We start from the raw sequence: 19,944 nt of genomic DNA, 5'->3' as shown, positions 1-19,944 counted from the left end.
CCTGGGATGAAGTATAGAACACATGTGGGGAGCCAAGTGCCTGGAATGAAATATACAATGCATGCGAGGAGCCAAGTGCCTGGAATGAAATATACAATGCATGTGGGGAGCCAAGTGCCTGGGATGAAATATACAATGCATGTGGGGAGCCAAGTGCCTGGGATGAAGTATAGAACACATGTGGGGAGCCAAGTGCCTGGAATGAAATATACAATGCATGTGGGGAGCCAAGTGCCGGGAATGAAATGTACAATGCATGTGGGGAGCCAAGTGCCGGGAATGAAATGTACAATGCATGTGGGGAGCAAAGTGCCTGGAATGAAATATACAATGCATGTGGGGAGCAAAGTGCCTGGAATGAAATGTACAATGCATGTGGGGAGCCAAGTGCCTGGGATGAAATATTCAATGCATGTGGGGAGCCAAGTGCCTGGAATGAAATGTACAATGCATGTGGGGAGCCAAGTGCCTGGAATGAAATATACAATGCATGTGGGGAGCAAAGTGCCTGGAATGAAATGTAGAATGTATATCGTGAGCCAAATGCCTGGAATGAAATACACAATGCATGTGGGGAGCCAAGTGCCTGGAATGAAATATACAATGCATGTGGGGAGCTAAGTGCCTGGAATGAAATATAGAATGTATATAGTGAGCCAAATGCCTGGAATGAAATATACAATGCATGTGGGGAGCCAAGTGCCTGGAATGAAATATACAATGCATGTGGGGAGCCAAGTGCCTGGAATGAAATGTACAATGCATGTGGGGAGCAAAGTGCCTGGAATGAAATATACAATGCATGTGGGGAGCCAAGTGCCGGGAATGAAATATACAATGCATGTGGGGAGCCAAGTGCCGGGAATGAAATATACAATGTATGTGGTGAGCCAAGTGCCGGGAATGAAATATACAATGCATGTGGGGAGCCAAGTGCCGGGAATGAAATATACAATGCATGTGGGGAGCCAAGTGCCGGGAATGAAATATACAATGCATGTGGGGAGCCAAGTGCCTGGAATGAAATATACAATGCATGTGGGGAGCCAAGTGCCAGGAATGAAATATACAATGTATGTGGTGAGCCAAGTGCCGGGAATGAAATATACAATGCATGTGGGGAGCCAAGTGCCTGGAATGAAATATACAATGCATGTGGGGAGCCAAGTGCCTGGGATGAAATATTTAATGCATGTGGGGAGGCAAGTACCTGGAATGAAATATACAATGCATGTGGGGAGCCAAGTGCCTGGAATGAAATATACAATGCATGTGGGGAGCCAAGTGCCTGGGATGAAATATTCAATGCATGTGGGGAGCCAAGTGCCTGGGATGAAATGTACAATGCATGTGGGGAGCCAAGTACCTGGAATGAAATATACAATGCATGTGGGGAGCTAAGTGCCTGGAATGAAATATAGAATGTATGTGGGGAGCCAAGTGCCTGGAATGAAATATACAATGCATGTGGGGAGCCAAGTGCCTGGAATGAAATATACAATGCATGTGGGGAGCCAAGTGCCTGGAATGAAATATACAATGCATGTGGGGAGCTAAGTGCCTGGAATGAAATATACAATGCATGTGGGGAGCCAAGTGCCTGGAATGAAATATACAATGCATGTGGGGAGCCAAGTGCCGGGAATGAAATATACAATGTATGTGGTGAGCCAAGTGCCGGGAATGAAATATACAATGCATGTGGGGAGCCAAGTGCCTGGAATGAAATATACAATGCATGTGGGGAGCCAAGTGCCTGGGATGAAATATTTAATGCATGTGGGGAGGCAAGTACCTGGAATGAAATATACAATGCATGTGGGGAGCCAAGTGCCTGGAATGAAATATACAATGCATGTGGGGAGCCAAGTGCCTGGGATGAAATATTCAATGCATGTGGGGAGCCAAGTGCCTGGGATGAAATGTACAATGCATGTGGGGAGCCAAGTGCCTGGAATGAAATATACAATGCATGTGGGGAGCCAAGTGCCTGGGATGAAATATTCAATGCATGTGGGGAGCCAAGTGCCTGGGATGAAATGTACAATGCATGTGGGGAGCCAAATGCCTGGAATGAAATATACAATGCATGTGGGGAGCCAAGTGCCTGGAATGAAATATACAATGCATGTGGGGAGCCAAGTGCCTGGAATGAAATATACAATGCATGTGGGGAGCCAAGTGCCTGGAATGAAATATACAATGCATGTGGGGAGCCAAGTGCCGGGAATGAAATATACAATGCATGTGGGGAGCCAAGTGCCTGGAATGAAATATACAATGCATGTGGGGAGCCAAGTGCCTGGAATGAAATATACAATGCATGTTGGGAGCCAAGTGCCTGGAATGAAATATACAATGCATGTGGGGAGCCAAGTGCCTGGAATGAAATATACAATGCATGTGGGGAGCCAAGTGCCTGGAATGAAATATACAATGCATGTGGGGAGCCAAGTGCCTGGAATGAAATATACAATGCATGTGGGGAGCCAAGTGCCGGGAATGAAATATACAATGCATGTGGGGAGCCAAGTGCCTGGAATGAAATATACAATGCATGTGGGGAGCCAAGTGCCTGGAATGAAATATACAATGCATGTTGGGAGCCAAATGCCTGGAATGAAATATACAATGCATGTGGGGAGCCAAGTGCCGGGAATGAAATATACAATGCATGTGGGGAGCCAAGTGCCTGGAATGAAATATACAATGCATGTGGGGAGCCAAGTGCCTGGAATGAAATATACAATGCATGTGGGGAGCCAAGTGCCTGGAATGAAATATACAATGCATGTGGGGAGCCAAGTGCCTGGAATGAAATATACAATGCATGTGGGGAGCCAAGTGCCTGGGATGAAATATTCAATGCATGTGGGGAGGCAAGTACCTGGAATGAAATATACAATGCATGTGGGGAGCCAAGTGCCTGGAATGAAATATAGAATGCATGTGGGGAGCCAAGTGCCTGGAATGAAATATAGAATGTATATAAGTGAGCCAAGTGCCTGGGATAAAGTATGCAATGTAGTTTGGTTCCACATGCTTCGCAGGGAGGGGGAAATCGAGGACTAACGAACCTTGTACACTATCAATACATTTGATTCGCCTCGACCATCCAGTTTACCAAAAACTGAATTGAAGGAAAGACTTGCGCCAAGTTGAAACTGCCATATCAAACATCAGCATACATTAAAATTTTGATATTCTAGTTTAATCTTTCAAATGCATTATCACATTACCGATCACAAGTCTTGTGAATGGTGGGGCTTGGCCAATTAGCTACGACAGTAAACAAAGCAGGGTTAAGGGCAAACCACAAAATTTTTCTTTTTTCACAAAAGCTTGTTACCTTCATACACAATTTCCACAGGGTAGTGTTTGATGCAATTACATGGAATATGATCATGTAATCTCCAGGAATTGTTTTAAATAGATTCCTGTGCTATATTCATCAAACAAAAATTCTGCAAGTTTGGTAATTCAGGTTTAGATTTTAATACACTTTCAATGCAGATCATTTTTATGCTCTCCTGAACATCAAAGTAAATATTAAGCTGGGTAGGCCTATATCTAGCCTATATCACACACACAAACTACTATCATTCACATAAATACTTGGAGACGGCATTAGGTTTTTAGTTATATTTTTTCTTAATACACATTACAAAATACATTGCTCTCGTAATAACATTTCCTTATTGAACTGCACTTCCAACCACAGTGAGAGGACAATGTGAAAAAGGCAGTGAAAAAAAAAAGAAATATTGAGGAGTTTAGAAAATTCAAACAAAGTTAGCCATATTTCAATGCAGAATTTAAATAACGCCAAATATTGCAATTGTGATGCTTAGAGGCCTGTACAAATTTATTTTATCTAAAAATTTATGAAATATACCAAAAAAATATTACAATTTGTAATCTGGCATTTTTTGTTCTGGTCTGTATTAGGATTGGCAATTGTCTCACTTGTACCAAACACATCCGACATGGGTCCCATATATGTGAGTAGGTTAATATTTATTGAGAAAAAAATTGAGAGATGTGAGACAATCCTCATCTGAGTAAAAAAAAAAAAAATTAGACAGGGTTTTTCAAGAAACATGGAATGATTTCTCAATTTAACATGCAGAGTAGTGGAAGATAAGATTTATAGCGTTATGATGGAGAGGCTGTCCAGTTTATCAGTGTAGCTATTGTATTTCAGTGATGCCTTTAAAACAAAATTGAATCATGACTAGGTAATTAGGATTTGCTCCACGAATTAGTTTTTTGACTCCAGATTAAGTTTCCAAATTTTTTTTTGGGAAGATGTTTCATCAAAACTAGTCAATAGTAGTTATACTTTCGCAATTTATTGATTTTGTACGTTGAAACTAATTATCAGGTTAGGCCAAAGTCTGTATAGTTGATAAAATCAAAACCTAAGCTGAAATACTGAATTATGTCAGTTGCATAGCAGGCACACTGTTCAAATCATTTTAAAACATGAATGGAATAAGCACAGACTGAGAGAACACAAATGAAGTGGGGGAAAGATGAAAACAGAATGAGAAAAAAGACAGGTGTTGGTTGAAAGTACAGTAGACAACTGTATAAACTATTAACAGATTAATGGATTAATTTCCAAACTGACACTACAAGATGACAAGCAGTTATTCTTTATAACCTGTAGGATGCATATTGTTGGGAATGCTGGACAGAGTCCAAGGTGAAACTCAACTCTGAACCTACACAATAGGGATTACCCGATTAAATTGGGCTGGCTTACATCTGCAGTCAATGCAGATTTCATTATTCAAGATCCTCTTGCATCTTCGGATGATATTTCAATCTTCGTATCTTCTCGGTGAATATGATCTGTAAAGAAATTAAACTTGTACATAGAAGACAGTCTATCACAGTCATCAGGGAATAAAGGATAGATTGAAATACAAAGCAACTGTAAGGGACGAACTCAATTGACCCTCAAATCCTTCATCACACCCAAGGAAAAAGAATTGTGGTAGGCAGCAAATAGTTGTCCACTTGACACAAAAGGCAACCTGCTTTTATCAGCAATATACTACTAGAAGCACATAGGTACTTAGCTGCCCAAGAAAACTAATCATAATGCTCATTTTTCAAATACCCACAACCCTGTAAGGCAAGTCATTTAGTAACAGAGCATTTCTATGGCATCAATCGTCACTAGAGGGCACTAGTTATAGAAACAATGTAATGTAAAAGGAGTTAAACTCCAAGATGGCAGTGTTTCATGTTCAGTGATGTGCATACAGGATTACACGTATTGTTGCACAAATACCTAGAAAACGCGCTTGCAAAGGAGCAAATACAGCAACATAAATTTGTCATGCCACCAGATTTATAATTTACTCGTGGCAACCCACTCAAGAAAAAAACAAAAAAACATCCAACTAAAGCTATTATTCCCCATTCTTATACAGAGTCAACCCTACTTCTGACCCACTCGTCAAGCAAGAATGTGATATTACGACATGCATCACGTAACACTATGGAAGCAAACCTTCCAACCTTTCATCTCTGAATAGTGGTAGTGACTTTGGTATCATAATAATGATACACAGACAGAGAATAATGGGTGGATGGTGTTAAGCAGAGTGAGCATGGGCTTGTAGAACAACAGAATTTTGAGGTGTTGATTTTCAAAATGCCTTCAAACAAGATGAATACACAACCGTTTGAGTTAGTGCATATACACCTAGAATTAGATTGTCTCATCAGATGGTGAAGTAACATACAATGTATGTATAGATATACAGGAACTAGTAATTGCGTCCAGTATTGTGGTGGTTGTAATGTCAACATGAGGATTGGAGATCGTTTTGTTACTACCGTACACGCAATTCCCTGTATGTAGCTTTCAGACAAGCTAATGAAGAAAGCATTTTATTTCCTTCAAGAACGTTTATGACATCCCGAGTGATGTTTCCATAAATCTAAATTGGTAATTGATAACGTACCTCAGCATTTAGTGAGGTATAGCGAGTGAACAATGCAGATTCTAAGGAAATGAATGCACTTTATATGCGACATTGGACAGGTCATTGATCATGAACATTGGATGTAGTTAAATGAGTGTATACTGGATGCTGTACAATTGAAGATAAACAAAGATAGGAGTGCAAATCTGTACAGCCCAAGTAGTTTGCCTGGCTTCAAATTGAACTGAAAATTCAATTTTTTTTCTCTCTCTATTTATAGTATAACCGGTTTAAACCACTGTGCAAAGTGAAATATTTTCACATCCCTTGCGTATAAATACCTCAGTATATAAAACAAAGTCTGCACCCCCACCCCTCACAGTATTCAGTTTTCTAATTCCTCCCTCTTCACAGGATGTACATTTACCTTATTTGTAAGCCAAGAACAGTATACATGAAAACAAACACTATCAAAATTCTGTTTTCAACATGTAGACTGGTGCAAGTTTAACCTATTCATACGGAGGGATAGTTTACTTATTGCATTTTGTCGCCAAAATAAGACATAGGTGCGAATAGTTAACCTTGCATCAGCTGATGGGGATTTAAATCGCAAGCAGAAGGTGAAATTTATTTTGCCAAGAAATGAAAGGTAAAAAGATGATAGCCACCTTGATCTGGATCTAGACTTGTGTTTGCGACTTGACTTCTTACCAGACCTGCTTCCCCGTGACTTCTCAAATGAACTTTCTCGTGAGTGTGAACATCTCTTTTTGTTGCCTTTGGATGACTTGGGTGAGCGAGAACCACTCCTTTTCTTTGTCTTTTGGGACTTTCCTTTACGTCTGGAGGACGAATTTTCACTTTCTATTGAAGGCGAACGACTATCATATGAGCGACTTCTACTATGTCGCTTTTCTTTTTTATGTTTCCGTTTTTTTCTATTACTTGGGGAATTTGATTTACCGCGATGAGAACGATAGGAACTCCGCCTCGGGGACCTACTACGAGACCGTGAATACCTACTACTATGTCTACGAGATTTCCTACTTGATCTATATCTCGACGTTGATTCTTCACTATCACTTCTATACCTATCATGACCCCTAGACCTATCGCTACCTCGCTTCCTGTACCGATCACGACTTCTACTACGCCTTCGATGACTTCTATCACGATGGTCTCTCCTTTTCTGTCTATCTCTGTCATATTGGTAGTCCCTATCCCTAGACCTATGCTTGCTTCTACTATAGTTTGTTTCTTCACTGTCAGACCTACTAGTACTGCTACTATCACTACCACTGCTGCTACTGCCTGTACTACTACTTGATCGTGACCTACTATCAGAATCTGAATCACGTTTTCTCCTGGAATGTTTTCGGTCCCTGGACTTTCCACTGTTTCCAGTTGCGCCGGATTCTTTTTTGATATCCGGACTTTTTAGGGAAGACTCTAAAAATGGTATGCTATTTTTATCATAGTTGTCTGTACCAAGTAAGAATGACTTAGATGGGCTACTAATATTTTTTTCATCAGAATCTCTACTATTTTCATCATCATTACGAATCCTTTTTGGAGAATGATCCTCCTCATCTTCACTGGAATCTACAGAGAAAACACAAAAAATACATCACTAAGACTACTACTTTAACATAGCACTCTCTCTTTGTCTTGCACATCCGTACCAATTTTATAACCAAAAGCACAAGCAGGCAACACCAATATGTAGTGTGCAGAAGACACTTTTGATTCACTTTTAGCAACACAAACCTACCTGGGATTTTCATTCCACATCCACACTAAAAGACACTTTCACACTCGTTTACAAGGTAAAGACCACATGATCAGTGGTACTTCCTTGCGCATTCTTGACTGCAACCATATACATCACGTATCATGTCATACAATTTCTGGCAGCCATTGAATGAAACAATTGCTTGAAATGTATTTTGCTCATGTGATGAGTTACGACGTGATGTATATGTGAGCCAACGAGAGGAATATAATGTTTCTACCTTGAGCCGGTGGATGTTTCTTTGAAAACTCTAATTGTTTTTGTCTTATTGTTTGCTGTAATTCCTCATCACTGTCTGAATCTTCACTGTCTTCCCCACTACTTGCCGACCCATAACCAGCCACACCTATCAAAAGAATATCATATCGGGTTTTCAACTTTGCCACAATAGAGTTTAGGAGAAAATAAAAATAAAAGAAGCTCACACAATACAAAGCTTAGTTTTAGTGTTAAAAGCGCAAGTTTTGACAAACTCAAAATATGACACAATCTCGTGGAAGTAAATATCAACTAAATCTCGGTACGCAGGGCTTGACATCAACTTTTAAACTCACTTGTTCAAAATGCATATTGCCAATATATTTACTGTTACTGTGAAATACTTTATTTTCGCTGGAATTTATTTTCGCTGAAAAGACTTTTTGGGTGTTTTGTATAGAATTTATTTTCACTGATTTTTGATGGGTTTAATGTAAAATATAGGAAAAAAGGTATATTCACTGGATTTTATTTTCACTGAATCATTCCTTCAGCGAAAATAGCGAAAATTAATTCCAAGCGAAAATAAAGTATTCTACAGTATCCGTTAACGCAAGTGAGTTGATATAAAGTTGTCCAAATGGCAATTAAACATGTTCCAGGCTATAGGATTAATCCTTAGTGTCAAGCCTCTGCGCTGTTTAGAATGACAGTACATAAGAATACTTACCAAGCCCGGTGATAGAAGCCAGTGCACTTGACTGGGCTAGTTGCTTTGCAGGTGCTTTATATAATACCATAACAGGAATAAAAGTTAAACACTTGTAACATGATAAGAGAATAGGGGCTCAGTGGCCCATACAATACATACAGTGAGAATCGCAGTATGAAACACGGCATCCAGAAAAAAACAGTGTTCCAGTATTCTGCTGAAAGAAGTCCAGTTAGTATTAAGATACATGTGCATTTCTCCTTGTTTTCACAGAATACTGTGCAGTGTACCCTCTAAAAGCACCGACTCAGTAAAGAAAGGAAGATCGATATAGCTTCAGATGACTTCTGAATGCGCAAAAAAAATCTTGTGACCCCAGATTTTCTATAATTTCACACTTATTTTGTCTTAAAATTTCAGAATAGGAAAATGTTTTTCAAGGTAACATTTTCTATTGAGTCAATGATGGGCTAGGAAATGAACATAAATAGCTGCATCATGAAAAATAATGTTGTGTCAGTAAATTGGGTAAATTTGCTTAGAAGGCACACTGGTACTGCGATACATTTTTTTTGCTTCAGATATTATCCTAATATTGTGATTTCATAGTAACATGCAACACCCAATTGATTTGTATGCAGAGTATTCCATCTGGGTAAGCATCACATGATATATAAATATTTATACTCATTGTATAAAAACAACCAACTCCACAGGGCTCAGGGTAGAGGGGAATTGTTACCCGTTACTACCAAACACTGGAAGCAAGAACATTGGGGAAAGGGGCATCATTACACGAGCTAGATCATAACATTGAATTCTGTATACTCTAGTTAAGATCTAGTGTATGCCTATTTCACTGAGTTTATCTACCTCTGACTCTTGCTTTTTTGTGCACTTCTTCAGCCACGCTCTGAATCTCTTCATTTGTCACTTCTAATAACACTTCAGTTAAGAGACGACGGGTTTTAGCCACCTACAGAAAGGTCAAAATTAGTATAACGCATGATAAATTTGACAGTATTTGATGGAGCATCAATAACCCGGTTAATCACTCTGTGCAAAAGCATGTATTCTCTTTCAAAAGTTTTGTATTACACCTACACCTTTTCAAATTACAGGTTGTTAATAAAAACATGCTAAAATGCGGCTTGTGCAAACAAACATTGACTAAGTTGTATCAACGTGGCTGCAAAGTTGTTAAAGGTATTAGCTCACAACCAAAATATCTCACTTCATCCACAGCTTCCGACAGGATTTGTAAATATACTACTAGATAACTTTACCATTTCTTGTTGTATTTCAAGTTCACTTTTGGGTTCCTCTTCAGGAGGCGGGGACTCAAACCGACTTTTTTTCATTCTGGATGACGGCGAGTTTGCAGAGGAGTGATTATTTTCTTCTTTCTCACTCTCATCATCACTGTGGTTCGTTTTATCTTCTTTATTTGTTTCTTTATCAGATTCATCATCTGAATCCTGAGGGAAAACAAAATATACAATAGGTTAGTTTGAATCACCAAAGCATTAGTTTCTTTATTTTATTAAATTTTGCATCCAAAAGGTCAAATTTCATTACTATAACATTTTGCCCTGACCATGCATTTTAAAATACCTTGAGCAATAAAAACAAAGTATGACTTACATATTTTGATTTAGGAGGTAATCCTTTTGATATTCTAGCTTCATTAATGAGATCGTGTTCAGCTTTTTTCTGAGCTTCTAGCCTAGCCTTCCTTTCTGCTTGGTCTTTTTCCTTCTCTATTTTTTTCTGTTTTTGTTTTTCCATCTTTTCCAAGCCCTCCCTGATCCACGCTGGTAGAGTTTTCCTTTTTGCTGCGTCTGTAACAGAACACAAATTATTTTAACATCTGAAGGACAAAAAAACACATACAAAAAGCCACAGAACTGAACACTTATAAAAATGTGAGAAATGTTCATGAATTTAATGAATTGCACATTCAGACAGGACGAATATTCATGGAAAGCACTCAAATTATCAAATTAATATTTATGGTGTCAAGGTTTTATACACTTTTTTGCACTGCATTTTAACACGTTTAATCTGGGAAATAACATGTATATTTTGAAATTCCTACAGGAGTAGAAGTAACATTGACTTACCTAGTACCAGAGGTAAAGATTCCACTGGAGGTGTTCTGTCTCTCCTATCTCTACTACTATATTCTCTGCTTGGGACAGCGTCTGACTGACTCCCCCTACTATCTTCACCACTCCAATATTGGTTAAATTCGCCTGGACCACCATACTGCGACAAAAAAAACAACAAAAAACGGATGTATACAGCTTATTCAAGTTGAGTTTTAAAATTCTAATCAGCCAGGGTATTTAAATATTATGTGTATTTGCATCTAATAAAACAAGTATGGTAATATGTCAGATGCAACAAAAGCATTTGTTTATTATAATACCATATTTGACTGACTCAGCGAAGTCAAGTCAAGAAATGAACTTCACAGAGGGTTCAAAAGCAATTGCTGTGATGCCCTCAGAGTTTACTATGCTGCATCCCAAAATACAGAATATTCCAGATACCATTCTCGCATGCCAAAGCAATTTTATCAAATTTCGCCAAGAAAATGGGTGCATTCTCAACTCTAACATTCAAGCCCTGCTGAGTACTAATTAGGTAACAATGAATTTGTAAAACACATCTTTGCTTTATTTACCTGTTGAAAGTTAGTAAACTGGCTAGCACCAGGTGGAGCAACCTCACCAGTGCCGCCGCCTTCCCCTTCCATTGACTGGTGATTGTAATCAAAACTTTGCAGCTGAAAGTTTGCTGCTACCGGTTGTTGCCCGTGATTATGGTTAAAAGTCTGTACTCCATGGGCATAATCAAATGTCTGTGGATGACCATCTTTGGCTTCAGTGGCAGCTGGAGGCCAGCCACCGACAGGCTGCTGCCAACCTGGTCCCCAGCCATACTGCATATTCGCTGGATTGAAATGTGATGTATCAGCACCGTTTTGTCCACCTTCTGATGGTTGTGCTCCATCTGGGACTGATTCTCCCTTCTCATGGGCTTCTTTAGCTTGGATCCATTGCTGTGCTAAGACAGCCCAGTCCACTGTGAATGAGAAGCAAAATACCCTAATGAATTTGTCATCAAAAAAAAACAACTGAACAACTGTTCAGGGAAATGTTGCGTTCGTGACAAATTGGATAATTAAATTAATTTAGTAATACCTTATTTCATTTTTAATTTAAAAATAAATAAATAAATAAATAAAAACAGGAAAAATGCTATACATGCATTCCTACCTTCTCCACTTTGTTGCATGGGCCAATGTTGTCCCTGGCTGGCCTGCCATTGTGGATTTGACCACATCTTGTTTGGTTATCAAAAACTGTTTCCTAATTACTGTAAGAGAGCAAAAAAACAATAATAATGTATTACACTCTGTGGATTTGATATCACTTTAATGACATACAGTGATTCATTACATTGTATTTTAGTCTTCAATAATATACAACAAAAGCAGATTCACACCTCTGCCTAGGAACAGACAAGATTGTATCCAGAAATTACGCAAATAAAATTATTTTTAATATCAAGCATTGGACCATCATGAAACTGCACTGTGACAGCCATTAAACAGGGTACGTTAGTTTTGAATGTCAAATCAAATCATATTTAAGTTTTTATACGTCCGATCTTGGACAAGGCTTGATTTTGTGGCTAATGGCAAAACAAATGGAATACAGAGGACCATCCATTACACGAGGGCAATCTAACAGCAGAGCGAAAAATCAGGAGAATCACGCAATCATAAACAAAAAAATCTTAAAATTGAGACCAGCAAGTGGCCAGGCGCATCATTTATCCGGGAAATTGCCGACAATTACAAGACATCGGCACCAAGTAACCGAATTCGGAGACTGAGTTGTCTGACTTGGCCGGAGAAGCGTAAAAAAACACGTCTCTTACCTTTTCATTAATCGACCTAAAGTTTTACCTGAAAAAGCGGCCAGAATCGACCACTACATAAATAACCCAAAACCTAATGTGTTGCTCTTGCTGTATGACCCTCAATAGATCTTTCTGACGATAGCAATAGAATAAAAATAACTGATTCCTCTCCTGAAATTTTAGTCACACCACACTGTGGACGCCATCTTAATTCTTGAATGATTCACGAATGGAGCCGAGCGTGGCTGCCGAAAAATACCGACCAATTTATTTCGTATGTTTGTTAATTTTACTTACTCCGTGTTATATGCCGCTGTCAGATTGTTATTATAAATGTCGTAAATCTCTTCTGATGCAAATGTAGCATATTTTGAACGTAATTTACAATGCGCTGTGAGATCGGCAATTTTTCCGATTATTTAAATTTCACTCGCACTCGCAGAGTCAAAGGTTATCAATTGAACTTTGACATTTTTTCTTGATGAAACTGCGATCATCACCACTGGCAGTGACAGCAAGTTTCAAATATATTTGTGAATTGTGAGAAAGGGACGAAGATGTCTCTCAGATCGATTTGTAGCCGATGTTTGCAACTAAGGGTGCTAGAGTCCTACAATCCCGTGGCAAGATGGCGAAAGCCTTCCCTAGCTACTTGGAGAAAGTTATCATCGATGATGAAAATATCAAACCGGTAAGGCTGCTCTTCCGCTGCTCCATGCAGAATACGTAATGTGTCAGAATTAAGAAGTATAGGAATAGATTCATCTCTAAATTTTCCTGATGCTGGCACGCAGGATGCTGTAAATCAGAAAATAATATAGTGACATGAACTTATGTTGGCAAAATGGTTGAAATTGGTTGCTATAGCAATAGATGAAGGAGGAGTGTCTTCATATACAACTATATATCTGGCCACAGTCCCTCAACACTGTGATCTTGCTATGCTGTGTGGCTTTGAGCAACTTTGTCAAGTTCAAAGTTGGATGTCGAGGCTGTGTGCACATAAAAAATGAATGTGAATGTTATTAAATGTGTTATAGTGGGTTTCTGAAAAAGAAAAAGTTGAAAAGTACAATTTTTTCGAAGCCATGTAACAAGGAAGTTATATACAAAAAATCACAGAATTTTGGATTATTTAGGTGTCTTATGCTACTTTTTGGTAAGGTAATTTTTGCTTTCAGTGCATACTGAATATTAAAAATTATGAGAAAGATTCTTAGTTCTCGGGTGCCACTCTGTAAGGGATGTGCTGATTGGCTAAGATGCTTAAAAATTACGAGTCATTTCTAATTTAACTGGTTATATTATAAATTAATATTTAGCATTTTTGTCAGAACTGCTACAGCTATGTACATATACCGGTACACTTGATAGTATTCTCATACTGTGAAATACTTTATTTTCGCTGGAATTAATTTTCACTGAAAAGGCTTTTTGGGTGTTTTGTATGGAATTCATTTTCACTGATTTTTGATGAGTTGAATGTGAAATATAGGAAAAAAAGTATATTCGCTAAATTTTTTATTTTCACTAAATCAGCCTTTCAGCGAAAATAAATTCCAAGCGGAAATGAAGTATTTTACAGTAATATATGTATTCTTTCAAAGGTCATTTTATATCCTGACTGGCGAATCCCAAGATGAAGCACATTCAACAGACAGATCGTCAATGGACCGTGAGGAGGTCAACAAATTCCAGCAATTATCACAAGAGTGGTGGAATGAAACTGGCAACATTGAAGCACTTCATCTTTTGAATAAACTTAGGGTGCCGTTGATTCGAGATGGACTGTTAGGTGGTCGACCCATGAAAAACTCCACACCATTGAAAGGCATGGAGATTTTGGACGTTGGCTGTGGTGGGGGAATTCTTTCTGAGGTATCATACACTATTTGCTTTATTAGAAGTACACCTGTTGGCCTGAATATTCAAGCTATTTTCTACTTTATTTTCTAATTTGACATAAAAGTACATATACAAAATTTTGCATTATTTACCTTATTAAATCGCTCAGTTGTCACTCAAATCTTGCCCCAAATATGGGTCCCATATGATGAAATTGTTGATAACTTTTATTGCAATGCATACGTTTATTGAAACACTTAAAATTCCTCAGGAGGAATTAAAATGTTTACACTAACCACTTTTTACAAAAATTACTATCTAAAGCACAACAATGGTTTAAAAAAAACTACAATTAAAAAAAATAGTGATAATATTAAAAAAAGAAAATTTTTAAATAAAATAAGCAGTATACACTCAATGAAAATTTTTTATTTAAACAGAATTCGCAGATTCTCTTTTCAGTGAAATTCAGCGAATATACCGTTTTTCTATATTTTATATTCAACTTGTCAAAAAATCAGTGAAAATAAATTCCATACAAAACTGCCAAAAAGACTTTTCAGCAAAAATTAATCCCAGCTAAAATAAAAGTATTTACAGTATGTTTTTAACAGTGCGCGTTTCCCCAGGACAGTAAAAAGAGTCAGAATGACATCTGAGTAATTTTGTCCTCATGAATGCTATTAGTTCATCAAATAGTCAAAATCCTAATAGCAAAATTTAAATGGTTACAGGAGTTATAATTGAGTAGATATGTTTTTTCACTTTGTGTTTATTTTCATCATGCTATTTAGGTTTATACTTCCCACTATGTTTACCACTGATGAGTGACAGTGCTGTAAACCACAAACACTCTATAATTAATCTGCCATTTCTGATTTCTCAGAAAATTATATTGCTGTTAATTCAAAATATCATTCACAAAATATCATCAATGGGTCTAATTTGTCATAAGAATGTACAATAATCTAACGCCCTATGACCCTACCTATACCTAGATGATTTTAGAATTATAGCTAAATATTTAATAAATTTCAATCATAATCTTTTACTTGGTTTTCGTAGCCACTTGCAAGATTGGGTGGTAATGTGACTGGAATAGACATGGCTGACGATTTATTGGATGTTGCCGAGTTTCATTCTCTCCATGACCCTGCTGTCTGTAAAAATCTCAGGTACATCTGTGGAGAAGTGGAGAATCTTGTTGCTACGGATATTGAGAAATATGATGCCGTTGTTGCATCCGAGGTGTTGGAACATATCAGCGATTTAAGTTCATTCTTACAAAGTTGCTGTGATCTGGTTAAGGTGGGTCAGTTAATTAAAGGTAGATTTTGTCAATGTGTCTATCCTGGACAGGCTTGACTACTTTCACCAATTCAAACACGTGTAACTTGCTGGTTTCTACTTCCATTTCTATCATGTACTGTATTAGCTCTATTACAACCGCATCTTCAATAGAAGCCCACATAATCCAAAAATTGCACAGTAAAACTATTTATTTTCACTGATATATTCATTATTTTGATGTTTTGAGCATATTCACTGTGTTTTCTTTTCATGAATTTGTCAAGGAAACGATGAGTTTTTGATTTTACTTATCAGCGAAAATAGCAAAATTAAAATCTGGTGAATAGTTAATGCATTTACAATTGTATGTTAGGTCATTGAAATACATCTTATTTTAACCATGGACTAAAGGACGACATCAAAAGATCGATGTCGGATAAAAAACTTAATTCCTTTAGTTTTTTTTAAACCCCACCCCCATCCCCCACTCAAACTTAATTGATAAATATTGGTCATGGCGTCAGACTATATTCACCATTAAATACAAATGGATAATCGGACAGTAGTATGGCATAGCAGTTGGTTGTCGGGTGGGTGTAAAAAGACTTTACAAATGCACCTCATTTGACACACATATTTACACTCGGACCAAACCATTTTCTCGTCTTGGATGTTTATTTTTTTTCATTTTCTGTAATTTCTGTCCATGATTGGATAGAAAAAAAACGAACTACAAATACTCAAGGATTTTTTTGACTTCATTAAAAAATAAAATCGTTTTTGTAGGATGGAAACTTTTTGAGGTCAAAACCCCCTACCCCCAAACTAAAGCAAATAAGTTTTTTATCTGACATTGATCTTTTGACGTCGTCCCTAATTCTCTGTCATTTACACAAGCACATGTTTTAAATCGAGCAAGTACAGTAATATACGTCTGTGTTAATGACTATTCATATTTACATTTGGGATAACATACCATGATACCTACAGGTATTATGTCATCAAATGTCTACATGACATTATTTGGTAATCAAACTAAAATAATTATTCTTTCTGTGTTTTGCATATTTTCTTTTTCCTAGCCTGGTGGTTCAATATTTGTTACCAGTATCAATAAGACAGCAATAGCGTATGCATTTGCAGTGGTGGCAGCGGAAGCTTTCAATATCGTACCAAAAGGTTCTCATAACTGGGATAAACTGGTCAGTTTACAAGAATTACAGTCACTGTTAGAAAGATGTGAGTATTCAGGATAAGAGTAGTAATAATATATACAGTGTTTGGTCTATTATCACCACACACACTCAAGTACATTGCAAGTGTGTTTCTATGGGGAAAACATATTTTAATGATTCGGTCTACAATTGAGTAATTTTTTGTTTGTATGTGCTTCTTTTGGAGATGCACTTTAATGGAGCAAATACGTTACAGGTAAAATAGAAGAGGAGAGTATTACATAACTATCAATTAAATAATTAGACCACAATTCATACCGTACTTTCTTTATTAATATTGCATATTATTATACATCTATCACCCAAAACAATAGAATTTACCGTTCCATAAAAAAGCCACATTTGCATAAGCTTGAAATTCATTTGCACTTGTTCCAATACTAACAATTTTCTTTATTCGGAGTAAACTACATCATTTACATTTAAATTAAACACGAAAACAAATAAATAGAATGAAAATATTATGCTGTCACAATTACATGTACATAGAAGTAAATCTCGTAATAATTTATCGCTTGCATTTTGAGTTTTTTTGAATTATGACTACAACCAGGAATAGAAGTATAATAATGTGGTTATCATTTGAATACCGCAAAAGTATGCACTCAGGCAGTGTGGGATTACATCAATCTCTACTATGATTGGTATTCTGCCTACATGCATACAGTGCTGGGTATTCTCATATTATCAGTTAACAACTCCAAATACATCAATATCTTCTTCTTTTTTTTTTAGATGGATTTGTGATTCGCCTTGTCCATGGTATTATTTATGACCCAGTATTTAAGAAGTGGTCATGGATTTCAAATACAAGTTGTAACTTTGCAATCCATGCAGTAAAGAGTGATTTTAAAGAACCTGAGATTGGTGAAGAGAACATAGAAACATTGCAAGATGACGTGAACACTGAAAAATAGTATTGCTGTCCAATCTAAACGGATGTTATGGTCCACATATTTTTTTTATTTTTGTAGTTTTAAAAAGTTAACATGAATGGATCGGTGTGAATTTTTTGTATTTAAAACAAAACAATATTTTAAGGTGCATTTCTAAGCAAAAACTAAAAACAAATTTGCTAAATAGCATGTACCGTACCTGGTACATATTTCAAACTGTTTTACAGTAAAACAGTGTGTCATTACACAAGTCATTGCTGACAGTGTATTCTGTAACAACACAACAAGAACACTGGAAAGTTTTGGAATTTTTGCTTAGGACCTGTCGCCAATATGATTATCAATAAAAATACAAAAAGGTGGAGTAGGGCTATTTTAGCCAAAATTAGCTAGTGTGTCATTACACAAGTCATTGCTGACAGTGTATTCTGTAACAACACAACAAGAACACTGGAAAGTTTTGGAATTTTTGCTTAGGACCTGTTGCCAATATGATTATCAATAAAAAAACAAAAGGTGGAGTAGGGCTATTTTAGCCAAAATAAGCTTGTGTGTCATTGCACAAGTCATTGCTGACAAGTGTATTCTGTGACAACACAACAAGAACACTGCAAAGTTGTGGGATTTGTTTCGTAACATTTACTTTTTTTTTCCTGAAATTTTTGCCTTGCACCCGTCGGCAATATGATTATCAGTTGGACATGAAATGGTAAAAATTTAGAAGATGTATAAACTAATGGATATGGTGATTAAAATAAACAAATGAACAGTAGTTCTTATCTTGTCAGTACTTTTGCAGTATGCAAGACGTATTGGTCAGCAGAACTGTTGATGTAAAAGAGTTTTTTGTTGTAAGAGACAATTCATTCACTACTAGCACTGACTGAATCACTTTAAATATAGATGTGGATTAGATTAAAAAAAAAACAGTAGTACATCCAATTTTCAATTGTCATTTATTATTCCACGAAGAAATCTAAAGCACTGACATCACTCGGTTATCAAGCAGTTTTAGAAACTAAACAATATATTTCATCAATAAATATCTTAATACTGAAAAACGATTGAGCTTTTGGCAAGAGATGAAAGTTGCACTCAGAAAGCATTCATGCAGCTTTATTGGGGTCTTAGGATTACCGGGGTACGTGAAATATTTGATAGTTAGAACTTGCGGGAATTCTATAACGTTAAAAATTTAAATGCTTTTCATTATGTCTGAATGCTGTCGATAGTTTCAGCTTCCTATTAGATCACATGTTCAAATTTCATTTTCTAACATGTTTGTGTTGCAACATGTGTGAACTCACGATTTGTTTCTTTTACAGCAGGCTGCAGTAATTCAAAACGAGGTACAATCTTGATGAATGCTATTTTTTTTCCCTGCAAGACCATCAATGATCTCCATATAATAGGGAATTTAATATGCTAGCAAGAATGTATAAGATAAAGATATATAACTGACATCAAAGCAATGGTGATACAATCATTAATTTGAATCAATGTTTCTAGAAATGTGTGATAGTCTTGCAATTCCGTGAAAACCACACAATTTTCATAACTAGAAATGAAATGTTCATCGCATACATGTATAAACTTCTCTTGTATATCCTAGTGATTGAAAGACAACATTTTCTTTTCATCACAACCTCATGAAAAAAATGTCTCATTTAGTTACACACAAAAAAATGTTCCATTCAACAGAAAAAAAAATCACAATTATTTTGAATAATTTAATAAAACATTCTTTCAAGCGATATACCAGATTACTTGTTACTGACTATGGCATTCAAGTCAATCATAACACACTAGTTTACTGGTTTTGAAGACCAAAATGAATCTACCGGTAATTGTGGTTTGTATAAATACCCCGGTACCTGAAATCAGACGTGTCCATTACCAGTACCCCTGTCCCTCTCCAAATCACTAATTGCTATTGTTTGAAATAATAATTTTTGACCACAAGCGCAACATTATTTAGAAAAACAACAAATCATGATTTGCTCATATTGTGTGCTTCCTTCGAACTTGCACTTGTAAATATAGAAAACACATTAGTGTATGCAGAAAGTATAATGGCGACTCATTGGGGCAGTACATG

General features: G+C 36.8%; 2 protein-coding genes across 4 annotated transcripts; one reads left to right on the top strand and one right to left on the bottom strand.

The window, feature by feature from the left end:
- Nucleotides 1-3,627: 3,627 nt before the first annotated feature.
- Nucleotides 3,628-12,792, bottom strand: LOC100367024 (uncharacterized). Of its 3 annotated transcripts, none has more exons than XM_085505777.1 (11): nucleotides 12,599-12,792; nucleotides 11,932-12,031; nucleotides 11,337-11,737; nucleotides 10,771-10,915; nucleotides 10,292-10,488; nucleotides 9,934-10,125; nucleotides 9,521-9,623; nucleotides 8,666-8,719; nucleotides 7,958-8,083; nucleotides 6,614-7,547; nucleotides 3,628-4,857 (listed from the first exon to the last, which is right to left on the bottom strand). In XM_085505777.1, the coding sequence occupies exons 2-11, from the start codon at nucleotides 11,996-11,998 to the stop codon at nucleotides 4,827-4,829; spliced, it is 2,250 nt and encodes a 749-aa protein (XP_085361903.1). In that variant the 5' UTR covers nucleotides 11,999-12,031; nucleotides 12,599-12,792; the 3' UTR covers nucleotides 3,628-4,826. The 3 variants fall into 3 exon arrangements, with proteins under 3 accessions (XP_085361903.1, XP_085361904.1, XP_006821134.2); XM_085505778.1 differs by having other exon boundaries at nucleotides 6,657-7,547; XM_006821071.3 differs by having other exon boundaries at nucleotides 3,628-7,547.
- Nucleotides 12,793-13,072: 280 nt separating this feature from the next.
- On the top strand, nucleotides 13,073-18,618 carry LOC100366871 (ubiquinone biosynthesis O-methyltransferase, mitochondrial-like). Its single transcript, XM_006821070.3, has 5 exons — nucleotides 13,073-13,271; nucleotides 14,188-14,458; nucleotides 15,491-15,733; nucleotides 16,798-16,954; nucleotides 17,686-18,618. The coding sequence occupies exons 1-5, from the start codon at nucleotides 13,138-13,140 to the stop codon at nucleotides 17,865-17,867; spliced, it is 987 nt and encodes a 328-aa protein (XP_006821133.2). The 5' UTR covers nucleotides 13,073-13,137; the 3' UTR covers nucleotides 17,868-18,618.
- Nucleotides 18,619-19,944: the final 1,326 nt, after the last annotated feature.

Source organism: Saccoglossus kowalevskii, chromosome 11 (genome assembly GCF_978046115.1).
Source record: "Saccoglossus kowalevskii chromosome 11, keSacKowa6.1, whole genome shotgun sequence".
Classification (NCBI taxonomy): Eukaryota; Metazoa; Hemichordata; class Enteropneusta; family Harrimaniidae; genus Saccoglossus; species Saccoglossus kowalevskii.
Note: the sequence above shows the minus strand (reverse complement) of the source record. Positions and strands in the feature narration are given on the sequence as shown.

Coding starts and splice junctions, on each gene's coding strand:
- LOC100367024 (XM_006821071.3), bottom strand. CDS start 11,998: ATGTGGTCAAATCCACAATGGCAGGCCAGCCAGGGACAACATTGGCCC. Junction 11,738..11,931: donor CATGCAACAAAGTGGAGAAG/GTAGGAATGCAT, acceptor TCTCATTCACAG/TGGACTGGGCTGTCTTAGCA. Junction 10,126..10,291: donor TACCTCCTAAATCAAAATAT/GTAAGTCATACT, acceptor GTTTTCCCTCAG/GATTCAGATGATGAATCTGA.
- LOC100366871 (XM_006821070.3), top strand. CDS start 13,138: ATGTCTCTCAGATCGATTTGTAGCCGATGTTTGCAACTAAGGGTGCTA. Junction 15,734..16,797: donor GTTGCTGTGATCTGGTTAAG/GTGGGTCAGTTA, acceptor TCTTTTTCCTAG/CCTGGTGGTTCAATATTTGT. Junction 16,955..17,685: donor ACAGTCACTGTTAGAAAGAT/GTGAGTATTCAG, acceptor TTTTTTTTTTAG/ATGGATTTGTGATTCGCCTT.